This window comes from Bufo gargarizans, chromosome 10 (genome assembly GCF_014858855.1).
Source record: "Bufo gargarizans isolate SCDJY-AF-19 chromosome 10, ASM1485885v1, whole genome shotgun sequence".
NCBI classification, from domain to species: domain Eukaryota; kingdom Metazoa; phylum Chordata; class Amphibia; order Anura; family Bufonidae; genus Bufo; species Bufo gargarizans.
Window position 1 is genome coordinate 8141612 of NC_058089.1, and position 14442 is coordinate 8156053.

A 14442-nucleotide genomic window follows, 5' to 3' on the forward strand; every position below is an offset into this window, starting at 1 on the left:
GTGCAGTGAGAATTTCAAATTCTCATAGAATACAATGTACATGAATGAAAATCCGCACGCAATCCTGACCGTGTGCATTTAGTCTAAAAGGTATCAAGTTACAACCTTGTATATTGTTTCTCACTACTGCTAACAGGGCACCAAACCTTTTTCTTCCTGCACAGCAAAACAACTGCAGCATTAGGAAGAAAGGGTTAAAATTCTGCGCGCTCTGCACTGTAATCCTGTCATGGAGGGCGGAGTCAGCTCTGAACTTTGCACTTAATGTGCAGGAACCGGAGTAAGAAACAGCGAGAGCCTGATGTATTCTCAGGAGTCACTGTCCAGCGGCTGCACCGTACGATAATCAGCAATGGCTGCTGATCCGGGGACCTCCAAGTCACAAGGCCGGGTCATCACGGTCACCTACCTACTGACTGCCATCGATGTCTCTTGTCTGTTTATGCAGTTTGCAGTGACCCCGGTAAGTGGTGGTGACTGTAGTGTGTGTAATCTGATGGAAAACCCTCTGGTCACTTGTAAAAAGCTGAATTAAATTATACAGTATATAAATTACATCCTGTATTATACTCCAGAGCTGCACTCACTATTCTGCTGGTGCAGTCACTGTATACATACAATACTTATCCTGTACTGATCCTGAGTTACATCCTGCATTATACTCCAGAGCTGCACTCACTATTCTGCTGGTGCAGTCACTGTGTACATACATTACTTATCCTGTACTGATCCTGAGTTACATCCTGTATTATACTCCAGAGCTGCACTCACTATTCTGATGGTGCAGTCACTGTGTACATACATTACTTATCCTGTACTGATCCTGAGTTACATCCTGTATTATACCCCAGAGCTGCACTCACTATTCTGCTGGTGCAGGCACTGTGTACATACATTACTTATCCTGTACTGATCCTGAGTTACATCCTGTATTATACTCCAGAGCTGCACTCACTATTCTGCTGGTGCAGTCACTGTGTACATACATTACTTATCCTGTACTGATCCTGAGTTACATCCTGTATTATACTCCAGAGCTGCACTCACTATTCTGCTGGTGCAGTCACTGTGTACATACATTACTTATCCTGTACTGATCCTGAGTTACATTTTGTATTATACTCCAGAGCTGCACTCACTATTCTGCTGGTGCAGTCACTGTGTACATACAATACTTATCCTGTACTGATCCTGAGTTACATCCTGTATTACACTCCAGAGCTGCACTCACTATTCTGCTGGTGCAGTCACTGTCTACAAACATTACTTATCCTGTACTGATCCTGAGTTACATCCTGTATTATACTCCAGAGCTGCACTCTCTATTCTGCTGGTGCAGTCACTATGTACATACATTACTTATCCTGTACTGATCCTGAGTTACATCCTGTATTATACTCCAGAGCTGCACTCACTATTCTGCTGGTGCAGTCACTGTGTACATACAATACTTATCCTGTACTGATCCTGAGTTACATCCTGCATTATACTCCAGAGCTGCACTCACTATTCTGCTGGTGCAGGCACTGTGTACATACATTACTTATCCTGTACTGATCCTGAGTTACATCCTGTATTATACCCCAGAGCTGCACTCACTATTCTGCTGGTGCAGTCACTGTGTACATACATTACTTATCCTGTACTGATCCTGAGTTACATCCTGTATTATACTCCAGAGCTGCACTCACTATTCTGCTGGTGCAGTCACTGTGTACATACATTACTTATCCTGTACTGATCCTGAATTACATCCTGTATTATACTCCAGAGCTGCACTGCACCCACAGGTGACTCCTCCCTCTCCCCACAGGTGACTCCTCCCTCTCCCCACAGGTGACTCCTCCCTCTCCCCACAGGTGACTCCTCCCTCTCCCCACAGGTGACTTCTCTCTTCCACCACAGGTGACTCCTCCCTCTCCCCACAGGTGACTTCTCTCTTCCACCACAGGTGACTACTCACTCTCCCCACAGGTGACTCCTCTCTTCCACCACAGATGACTCCTCCCTCTCACCATAGGTGACTCCTCCCTCTCACCATAGGTGACTCCTCCCTCTACCCACAGGTGAATCCTCCCTCTCCCCACAGTTGGCTCCTCCCCCCATATGTGACTCCTTCCTCCCCCCATGGGTGGCCCCTCCCATCACAGGTGACTCCTCCCTCCCATCACAAGTGACTCCTCCCACCACAGATGACTCCTCCATCTCCCCATAGGTGACTCCTCCCTCTTCCCACAGGTGAATCCTCCCTCTCTCCACAGGTGACCCCTCCCTTCCTCCCATAGGTGACTCCTCCCCTCCACATATACACAAGTGACTCTCTTCCCCCTCTTCCTATCCACAGGTGACTCCTCCCCCACCATTGACTCCTCCCTTCCACTGCAGGGAACTCCTCCATTCCTTCCATAGCGGACTCCTCCCCCACAGTTGACTCCTCCCTTCCATCCCTGATGTGTCTATTATTATTTATTATACTATGTATTTTTGCTTCCTTTACATGATACATCCCTTCTCTCTTCCCTGCAGTATCTGGCTAGGAGTCTGGGCTTGGATACGGTCGGATTCGGATACCTGCAGACGGTCTTCGGCGTCCTTCAGCTTGTGGGAGGCCCTGTTTTTGGAAGGTGAAAGAGAAAAAAAATAGATAAATATATTTCCACTTTATGTCCCCAGTCATACAACACAACTTTTGTATGCAGCACAGAGTATTTCAGGTTATGATATTGTGGGGTTAGTGACCTGTCCATTCAAGTGATGATGTTATTGACAGAAAGTTTGTATGTAACAGAGAAAAATGTGTGTCTGTGTGTGTGTGTCTGTGTGTGTGTGGGGGGGGGGGGGGGGGCAAAACTCCACCTCTATGATTGTCGGGGTTCCAATTGAGGTTTTGGTTATGAGCGCTCGGAGAGTGGACACAGACACACTGCTGATGCAGATTCTCGCTCTCCTTTATTCCACACAAGCGCTGCAGATAATCACGGACACATCTGGCGCACCACCAGAGGGGTGGAAAACAAAACTAATGATTTAATTTGTTACTCATAAAAGGCAATACTTCCGCCCCATACTAACAGAATTCTAATAATTAAAACGTTTCTGCATTATCTTATCTCAAAGTTGACATTCTTCAGCAGTACATCCCAAACTCAGAAGGAACATAGCTCTCTCCTGTGTGTCAGACTGGGGGGGAGGAGGGAGCTGCTTACCTTGGCCTTGAAGCTAGAACACATTTTAACTATATACACAGACACAGAGACTCCCGACATCCTTCCAGCTGGCTAATTAATTTTATATTTTCAACATATGCACAGGATGGAGGACATGTTTATTTAAAAATTGATTCTCATCCCTCACAGGGGGAAGGGGGGAATAGGGGGTGTAGTTCCCAGCAGCACAGAGTATTTCAGGATGTGTGTGTTAATCTTGTTGGAGGCAGGGCCGGTGCAAGGATTTTTGTCAACACAAGCGAATCTACATTTTGGCGCCCCCCATCATTTCACATTTCTGCCCCTCATGATTCATGTCCATTTCTTGCCCCCCCCATGTGCTAATATCATAGTGCCATCCTCTCCCCCTGCCCCCTAATGTGCCAGTATCAAGTGCCTCTCTCCTTCCCCCTCCATGTGCCAGTATCATGGCGCCAATAGCCCCCCCCCCCCCCAACCCCAGTAAAGTAACAGTCTGGTATAAAAAAAAAAAAACACCACCAGCCTCTAGTGTTGAAGATTTGGTGCTCGTGTTCTTATTTAGCCCACTTACCCACACAGCTATGAGAGCTTTATAGCCAGTTACTTAAAAAAAAATATATATAAGACTTCTACTGTAGATAACTTTAATACCTAGTGTACATCCATACACATGACAGCTGCCCCAGTACACTGTGTATGGATGTAGCAGAGCTGGGTGTGTTGGGGCAGCTGTCATGTGTATGGATGTACACTAGGTATCAAAGTTACCTACAGTAGAAGTATAATATATATATATATATATATATATATATATATATATATATATATATATATATATTTTTTTTTATTTTAAAGGGACACTGACAGGGCCAATAAGCATATTGAGGTATATATATGGCACTACAGGTCTTATAATGAGTATTACAATCATCTAAGTATCCCCCCTGTCCACATTATACATACAGTAAACTGAAGTTTTATAACCTGCTCCAACGGTCTTCAATCTGCCCAAGGGGCGGCGTTTCACCTCTCTTGCGCCCAGCCAGCCTCCCCCAACTGCCACTTTGAAGCGCCGCCCAGCTCATGAATATTCAGTTTGCTGGGCGGCTTCTGCGGTTCCCGCTCTGAAGCGCTGCGCTGAACAGTACCCGACGCATGCGCCGGATCTTGTGAAGTCCGGTACAGTAAGCGCCGCCCAGCTCATCAATATTCACTTCGCTGGGCGGCGCTTACTGTCCCCGACTTCACAAGATCCGCCGCATGCGCAGGGCACTGTTCAGCGCAGCGCTTCAGAGCGGGGACCGCAGAAGCCGCCCAGCAAACTGAATATTCATGAGCTGGGCGGCGCTTCAAAGCGGCAGTTGTGGGAGGCTGGCTGGGCGCAAGAGAGGTGAAACGCCGCCCCTTGGGCCGATTGAAGACCGTTGGAGCAGGTTATAAAACTTCAGTTTTCTGTATGTATAATGTGAACAGGGGGGATACTTAGATGATTGTAATACCCATTATAAGACCTGTACTGCCATATATATACCTCAATATGCTTATTGGCCCTGTCAGTGTCCCTTTTAAAGGTAACTGGCTATCCAGCTCTCATAGCTGTGTGGGTAAGTGCCTTGCCTCTGATGTGAAAGATCGCGTGTTCGAATCCTAGGAGAAACTTTTCTGAAAGACATGCTAAATGAGGTTTAAATACACCAGGGCCTTGAGAGAGAGAGAGAGAGAGAGACAGTGAGGGCCGGGGGGGCGGCCAGGCTGCCCGGCACACAGGCTCAGCGGTGTAAGTTAGCAAGTTAATTGTTTTCCGCCCCCCCTTCTCTGCGCCCTCAAGCAGCCGCCTGGGCTGCCTTATCATAGAGCCGGCCCTGGTTGGAGGCAGGTGTCATGAAAGGATGAGGGCGATGGAGACAAGTGGGAGGTTCTATATGAGAGATAGTTACTTAATAGAAGGAGCAGTATTAACAGCAGCACAGAGTATTTCAGTATAGGAGGGTTCTTTTCATGTGGGAGCCAGTGGTCTGTCAGTGTCATGTGATAAGTGGTAAGAAGAGGGCTCAGTCTCATTATGTCTTTTAGTGGGCACCCTGAATGGGGAATCAGGACTTTTAGGTGAGCAAAGTCACCCACTAAATTATATGAGGGAATCTAAAGGGGTGTGTCCCAATGGTAGTCAGCCGTGTCTTGGCTGCGTCTTTTATGATACTTCCGAGGCCGGAAAGAGATCGGACAGTGTGAGCGGCTTGTGGGTCGTTGCCCTGACTGAGATTTTATGAGGTCATTCACTTCCGACCTAGAGTCTTGTGTAAAGGGTCAGCAGCCTCATCCTTCACCCAGTCAAATCATTCATTTATTTAGAATGTCACCGTCAGGTGCAACAATGTTTCCGCTGGTTACAGGTAATAAAGCAAAAGGAAACATTGTTTCAAGGAGCAGATTCTATGGCAGATGTAGATTATACAGCCCCTTCTGTGTGCACACCCCGAAGCCTGAGACAGACACAGCAAAGATATAGCTATATACAGGCTCGGACTGGCCCACAGGGGGTCCCCTAGTCCCCCACCCCAGAGATTGCAGGGAATTGTAGTTTTATGATATCATTCAGGAGGAGGGTCCTGGGGGGGCAGCAGGTGGATATCTCCAATCAAAATGACTGCAGCATGACATAAAAGTGCCAAGGAAAGGGGTCAGGATTAGGGCTCATGCACACAACTGTACGTATGTGTGTCCGCAAAACACATCTGTGTTACATCAGTTGTTTTTTTTTTTTTGCGGATCCATTGTAACAATGCCTGTCCTTGTCTGCAAAACGGACAGGAATAGGACATGTTCTATTTTTTTGCAGAACGGACTTGTGGACATACGGATACGGAATGCACACAGAGTCATTTCCATTTTTTGGGCGGCCCCATGAAAATTAATGGTTCTGCATACAGGCCGCCAGAAAAACAGAATGGACATGGACAAAAAATACGTTTGTGTACATGAGCCCTTAGAAAAACATGCCTTCTTCCAAAAACAGCACCACCCTTGTCCACAGTGTGCGTGCAGTATTGCAGCTCTGCAGTGCTGTGATACCAGACACAATCCTTGGACGGCGGTGGTTCTGTTTTTTGATAGAAAGCAGCCACGTTTTTCTAATTCTGGACAACCCCTTGCTGGGGCGTAGCTATAGTGGAAGCAGGGGAAGCGACTGCTACGGGGCCCAAGCTCAGAAGGGGCCCACTAGGGACTAAAATATTTTACTGTCCGGACCCCCTCAACAGCATCATACAATGACATTATATACACTGACATGACATACAGTATATACATGTAGGAAATGGATAGATAAATAGCTACAGAAGTAGGGATTGCAGCGGAGGAGGGAGTTTCAAAGAAGTTGCTTGGCATTAAAAAATTTGCTGTGGCGCTCAGTCATTTCTAGTTAAGCCACTGACCCCATGAAGACCTTTCCAACATATCCTGCAATATACATCTATCTGGATTTGAGCGGTAATTTCACAGGATGACCAGCAGAGGTCACTGGTTACTGCTTCTATAATTTTCTATGTGCTGCTTCTCTCTTCCAGGTTTTCGGATCAGTATGGCCCTCGTGCAGCGCTGACGCTTTCCTTCCTTTCTGCATCTCTCTATTATTTGATCCTCGCATTTACCACCAGCATCCCCTTCTTGTTCCTGTCCCGGGTTCCATCCATCTTCATGCATGGTCTACCAGGTACTGAGCTTGTATGTGACTCCCATTAGCAATGCCATTCAATGTTACCAGCATAGCCCCTTACATAACAGTGCCAGCTCAGTGCTTCCCTTCACACCGCCATAGAAACAAATGCTAAGATTCTGGTTACCTGCAGCCACCACAAGTGGGAGCTCACTGCAAATATATTTATATGGATATTAGGAGCAGTGTGAATACAAATGGAAGGGAAGACCCTATATATCATAAGATATCCAATACCTGTCAATACCAGTGGTAACTCGGGAGTTAATGATATCCCCGGGGTATTATCACAAACGCAATCCCCATGGGTATAACTCCTTAAATTTGTTGCGAGAAACTGGGTGACAGAGTAATTACCATCAGTTGAACCTTCCATCTGCACAGAACAGTCGCCCTTGTGATGCTGTATATCGTTTGTTCACTACAACAATGTTGGACAATGGAATAATCAGCCATTATCCTGTGTCGGAGTTCAGCTCTGAAAACTTCTAAATTGTTGCCACCCTAGCGCCGATGCTGCGGCCTCAAGGCGGTCGGAGCGCATGTTGTTTGTCTGTGAGTCTGTATGTATCCGTCACTCCTGAAAACGCGTAGAGTGCACGAGAGGAGACAATTAGTCACTTACAGTTACAATTACACTGAACAAAAATATAAACGCAACACTTTCGGTTTTGCTCCCATTTTGCATGAGCTGAACTCAAAGATCTGAAAAATTTTCTACAGACACAAAAGACCCATTACTCTCAAATATTGTTCACAAATCTGTGTTAGTGAGCTCTTCTCCTTTGCTAAGATAATCCATCCCCCCCTCACAGGTGTGGCATATCAAGGTGCTGATTAGACAGCATGAATATTGCACAGGTGTGCCTTAGACTGCCCACAATAAAAGGCCACTCTGAAATGTGCACAGTTTTGCCTTACTAGGGGGCAGAAAACCAGTCAGTATCTGCTGTGGCCACCATTTGCCTAACGCAGTGCAACACATCTCCGTCGCATAGAGTTGATCAGGTAGTTGATTTTGGCCTGTGGAATGTTGACTCCTCTTCTGTGCGAAGCTGCAGAATATTGGCAGGAACTGGAACGCGCTGTCGTATACGCCGATCCAGAGCGTCCCAAACATGCTCAGCGGGTGACATGTCCGGTGAGTATGCTGGCCAGGCAAGAACTGGGATGTTTTCAGCTTCCAGGAATTGTGTACAGATCCTTGCAATATGGGGCCGTGCATTATCATGCTGCAACATGAGGTGATGGTCGTGGATGAACGGCACAACAATGGGCCTTAGGATCCCGTCACAATATCTCTGTGCATTCAAAATGCCATCAATAAAATGCACCTGTGTTCGTTGTCCATAACATGCGCCTGCCCATACCATAACGCCACCGCCACCATGGGCCACTCCATCAGCAAACCGGTCACCCACACGACGCCACACACGCTGTCTGCCATCTGCCCTGAACAGTGAAAACTGGGACTCATCCGGCTCTCCAACGTGCCAGACGTCATCGAATGTGAGCAGTTTCCCACTCAAGTCGGTTACGACGACGAACTGCAGTCAAGTCCAGACCCCGATGAGGACGACGAGCAGAGGAGCTTCCCTGAGACGGTTTCTGACAGTTTGTGCAGAAATTCTTTGGTTATGCAAACAAATTGTTGCTGCAGCTGTCCGGGCGGCTGGTCTTAGGCGATCATGGAGGTGAACATGCTGGATGTGGAGGTCCTGGGCTGGTGTGGTTACACGTGGTCTGCGGTTGTGAGGCCGGTTGGATGTTCTGCCAAATTCTCTGAAACGCCTTTGAAGACGGCTTATGGTAGAGAAATGAACATTCATTGCACGGGCAACAGCTGAGGTAGACTTTCCTGCAGTCAGCATGCCAATTGCACGCTCCCTCAAACGTTGCGACATCTGTGGCATTGTGCTGTGTGATCAAACTGCACATTTCAGAGTGGCCTTTTATTGTGGGCAGTCTAAGGCACACCTGTGCAATATTCATGCTGTCTAATCAGCACCTTGATGTGCCGCACCTGTGAGGTGGGATGGATGATCTTGGAAGTTTCCACAGCTGAACTCTGACACAGGATAGTGGCTGATTATTCAATTGTCCAACATTGTTGTAGTGAACAAACGATATACAGCATCACAAGGGCGACTGTTCTGTGCAGATGGTAACTGATGGTAATTACTCTGTCACCCGGTTTCTCGCAACAAATTTAAGGAGTTATACCCATGGGGATTGTGTTTGTGATAATACCCCGGGGATATCATTAACTCCCGAGTTACCACTGGTATTGACGGGTATTGGATATCTTATGATATATAGGGTCTTCCCTTCCTTTTGGTTTTAAGCTAGACACTCAATAAAGATTAATGGTTTTAGTTTTCCAACGTTCCTTTTGGCAGTGATTAGTGACATTTTTTTGGAGGGTAAATTTCTGCAGTGATTTGCAGCGTGAATACAGCATGTCCCCCCACTCCAGAGAGTTCTGGAAACTCCCAGGTAAGTCAGGGGAGGCACCAGTGGCTACTAAGGGGCGCACAGAACGGTGAAGCAGGAAGACTTCTCCCCGCTCCACCATTCAGCCTGCAGGCACAGATCGTGCTGCCGACATGTGTAGGCGGGGCCTGCAGCCCGGAAATCTGCATAAGCTCCGCCCACACAGTGCTGCAGAGCACTGAGGGCATTACTACTATGGAGGGGGCACAGAGCCAGAGGGCATTACTACAATGAAGGGGGCACAATGGGGATTATTACTTTGAAGTAGACACAATGGGGATTATTACTGTGAAGGGGGAACAATGGGAATTATTACTATGAAGGGGGCACAGTGAGGATTATTACTGTGAAGGGAGTACAATGGGAATTATTACTGTGATGGGGGCACAATGGGGATTATTACTATGAAGTAGACACAATGGGGATTATTACTGTGAAGGGGCACAGTGGGGATTATTACTGTGATGGGGGCACAATGGGGATTATTACTGTGAAGGAGGCACAATGGGGATTATTACTGTGAATGGAAGCACAAAGAGGGCATTATAACTGTGAAAAGGGCACAGAGAGGGAATAACTACTGTGAGAGGGCACAATGTGGACATAACTACTGTGAGAGGGCACAATGTGGACATAACTACTGTGAGAGGGCACAATGTGGGCATAACTACTGTTAGAGGGCACAATGTGGACATAACTACTGTGAGAGGGCACAATGTGGGCATAACTACTGTGAGAGGGCACAATGTGGACATAACTACTGTAAGAGGGCACAATGTGGGCATAACTATTGTGAGGGGGCACACATCTGTACAAAAATACTGTGAAGGTTGTACAATGAGGGCAATACCACTGTGAGGGGGTACAATTATTTTAAAGTATTGGGGGGGGGGGCAGAGAAAGGACCCGCCCCGGGTGCCAAACACCCTAGGCACGCCACTGGGAGGCACCAAATGTCCTCGGACTGGTCATGTAGTGGTGGGACCCTAGCACCAAGTTCAGAAGATGAATAAAAATGTGTGAAGCATAAGACAAGTTTTGAATATAAAACGATATGCATTAACTCAAGTAGAAAAGAAGTGCATGCGATGGTGGAAGGAGATATGCAGTATTAGTTGTGTCCACTAGATGGAGACACTGCACCATTGTTTGCTTAGGCTAGGTCTGTCTGCTTGTAGAGCACAGATCTGGAAATTCTGTTATCAGTTTCTCACAGTTTTCAAGATCTCTGCTTGCTGTCATTCAGTAACCTGCATTGTTTACATCCAGTGGGTAAAACTCCATGAACAATCCATACATACACAGCTACTTATAGTTAGACCGCTTTCATGTGAGTGTATTGAAATCCGTCAGTATTCTGGCTCTGGAATACACACGGATTCCAGAGGATACACCAGCAGTACTCTTCAGGATTTCATCAGGATTTAGGGCTCATGCACACAACCGTATGTATTTTGCGGTCCGCAAAAAAAAAAAGAATGACTTCTGTGTGAAGTCCATGTTGCATCCATTTTTTTTTTTTTTTTTGCGGCTCAGTTGTAACAATGCCTGTTTAAATGTCTGCAAAATGGACAAGAATAGGACACGGAATGCACACGGACTCGGTTCCATTTTTTTTCAAGCCCCATTGAAATGAATAGAACGGAAACGGAAGAAAAATACGTTTGTGTGCATAAGTCCTTACATGCAGATTCTTTCCTCCTTCCATCCAGGCTGCGGATTTCAAATACTGATGGAACTTATACGCCTATGTGAATATCTCTATTCATTACCATGAGCAGCGGATTCCGGTACATAAAATCCGGGCCATATACGGATTGCAAATACACTTGTATGAACGCGGCCTTACTGTGCAGATATCGGAGCAGCACCTGTGCGTCTATCACATAACCTGGACAGATTCTAAGCTGCTGAGAACATTGAAAGTTTCTTTTCAATAACAGCAAGTCAGGGGAGTGACAAGCAATCGTGGGGCCCCGTGGCAAAACATGGAAGGGGCCCCTAGTCTACTGTAACCACCTTTTGTGTCAAGTTCAGAAAATGAAGAGCTTATGATTATTTTGTTCTCCCTATTCCGCGCAGAAATATAATGAACACACTAAATAATACAGAAAATAAATCGGAAACTTTTATCACTTTTAATTGCACAAAAAAAAAAAAATAACGTATTTACTGAAAGGGGTTTGTCCAAGTGTTTCACAAAGCGTTTTTGTTTTCCGGGATTAAGTTCCGTCCTAGGGGCTCAATACTGGGAAAAAACTAATCAGTTTTATCCTAATGCATTCTGAATGGAGAGCAATCCGTTCAGGATGCATCAGTTCAGTCCCTCTTACGTTTTTTTGGACGGAGAAAATACCGCAGCATTCCGCAGTTTTTTTCTCCGGCCAAAAATACTGATCACTTGCCGGAATGCCGGATCCGGCATTAATTTACATTGAAGTGTATTAGTGCCGGATCTGGCATTAAGTGTTCCGGGAAAAAGGGATCCGGCTTTCCGGCTTTAAAAATGCAGAAAAAATTAATACCGGATCCATTTTTCCGGATGACACCGGAGAGACGGATCCGGTATTTCAATGCTTCTGACAAATGCCATCAGTTTTGCGTCCGGATGGCTGGATCCTGTAGGCAGTTCCGGTGACGGAACTGCCTGCCGGAATCCTCTGCCGCAAGTGTGAATGTACCCGTACTGATGACCTATCTTCAGGATCGGTGGGGGTCTGACTCCCAGTACCTCTGGCGATCTGTGTTTGGGGAGACCATGGCATTCCGGTAAACGCTGCGGCCTCTTCCTTGGCCAGTGACTTCACAATTGTGGGTCACATAGCCTACGCAGAGTTCTGTCCCATTCAAGTGGATGGCGTGGAGGTACAGTACCAGGCACCGCCACTACCCAATGGACGGCACCGCGCTTAGTAAGTTGTGCGGAGGCCACAGCGCTCACCAGACCGCCACAGCCTGATGAGTGGGGGTGCCGGGTGTCGGACCCCAGCAAATTTGATATCGATGACCGATCCTAAGGATAAGTCTGCAATATCAAACACTAAGAAAACCTGTCACCTGCCTTGTTACTATATGCTATATAGATGATTCTTCTCTGTCTGATAGGAGCCCAGATGATTGTAACGGACCTGACCACGGCCCAGGAACGCGCTGGAGCCTTAGGGAAGCTCGGCCTCTGCTTTGGATTAGGAATCATTGTTGGATCTTCAGTCGGAGGCTACCTGGCCACCAGATTTGGGTGAGGACTGGTTAATGTGATCATAAAATGTGTCTGATATCAGAACCTGCTCATAGCTTGTATACAGTCTGGACTGCAGATACATTCCACCAGCGCTGATACATTGTAGCAAAGTATCAGAACAGTAGAGAGTTTTGCGCTGATTCGTTTACCTTGACAGAAGATTTTATGGACTTGATACAGTGGTAGCAAACCCTCAGCTGTGAGCAGGACACGTTATGTGCTGGTTTTCAGACTCTGGATAGACTTAGAGGGGTTGTTTAGGATTAGAAAAACATGGCGGCTTTCTTTCAAAAACAGCACCACCCCTGCGTGGTATTGCAGCTCCGCTCCATTGGATTCAATGGGACAGAGAAGCAATACCGCGCACAACTTGTGGAGAGGGGCGGTGCTGGTAAATGTAAGAAAGCAGCCATGTTTTCCCAAGCTTGGACAACCCCTTTAAGAGTCATCCTTTCTGTTGACATGATGCAGAGATGGTGCGAAATTGAAACACAAACTGGGTTAGAAAGTTACAGAACTTTTCACAGCACGTCTAGGGATGCTCAACCTGCGGCCCTCCAGCTGTTGTAAAACTACAACTCCCACCATGCCCTTCTGTAGGCTGATAGCTGTAGGCTGTCTGGGAATGATGGGAGTTGTAGTTTTACAACAGCTGGTTGAGCATGCCTGGGTTAAACTACCAGAAGAGCCACCATGACACAGCTTTCCTTGAGTCCAAGATGGTGGATCCCCTGAGTTAGGCCTCCTGCACACGAACGTTTTTTTACACGGTCCGCAAAAACGGGGTCCGTAGGTCCGTGATCCGTGACCGTTTTTCCGTCCGTGGGTCTTCCTTGATTTTTGGAGGATCCACGGACATGAAAAAAAAGTCATTTTGGTGTCCGCCTGGCCGTGCGGAGCCAAACGGATCCGTCCTGAATTACAATGCAAGTCAATGGGGACGGATCCGTTTGATGTTGACACAATATGGTGCCATTTCAAACGGATCCGTCCCCATTGACTTTCAATGTAAAGTCTGGAGTTCTGTTATACCATCGGATTGGAGTTTTCTCCAATCCGATGGTATATTTTAACTTGTAGCGTCCCCATCACCATGGGAACGCCTCTATGTTAGAATATACTGTCGGATATGAGCTACATCGTGAAACTCATTTCCGACAGTATATTCTAACACAGAGGCGTTCCCATGGTGATGGAGACGCTTCAGGTTAGAATATACAAAAAAACTGTGTACATGACTGCCCCCTGCTGCCTGGCAGGTGCTGCCAGGCAGCAGGGGGCAGACCCCCCCCCTGTTTTTAACTCATTGGTGGCCAGTGGGCCCCCCCTCCCCTGTTGTTAACTCGTTGGTGGCCAGTGTGCGCACCCCCAACCCCCCCTCTATTATTTTAATACATTGGGGCCAGTGTGCGCGCGCCCCCACAACCCCCCCCCCTCCCTCCCTCTATTGTTTTAATACATTGGGGCCAGTGTGCGCGCGCCCCCCCAACCCCCCCTCCCTTCCTCTCTCTATTGTTTTAATACATTGGGGCCAGTGTGCGCACCCCCCCAACCCCCCCCCCCCCCCCTCCCTCCCTCTATTGTAATCATCATCGGTGGCAGCGGAGTAGAAGATTTTCATACTTACCTGCTTCTTGCTGCTGCGATGTCTGCGTCCGGCCGGGAGCTCCTCCTACTGGTAAGTGACAGCAATGCGCCGCACAGACCTGTCACTTACCAGTAGGAGGAGCTCCCGGCCGGACGCAGACATCGCAGCAGCAAGAAGCAGGTAAGTATGAAAATCTTCTACTCCGCTGCCACCGATG

The 14442-nt window shown here is 47.2% G+C and overlaps 1 protein-coding gene across 1 annotated transcript in view; it reads left to right on the forward strand.

Annotated features, from left to right (window-relative positions):
* The first annotated feature begins 279 nt into the window (after positions 1-279).
* Positions 280-14442, forward strand: part of SLC22A18 (solute carrier family 22 member 18) — a 40633-nt gene continuing 26470 nt past the window's right edge. The window contains exons 1-4 of the mRNA XM_044270224.1: positions 280-463; positions 2527-2624; positions 6755-6900; positions 12502-12634. Coding sequence (XP_044126159.1) covers positions 353-463; positions 2527-2624; positions 6755-6900; positions 12502-12634 — 488 coding nt within the window. The 5' untranslated portion in view covers positions 280-352. The remainder of the gene's footprint in view (positions 464-2526; positions 2625-6754; positions 6901-12501; positions 12635-14442) is intronic.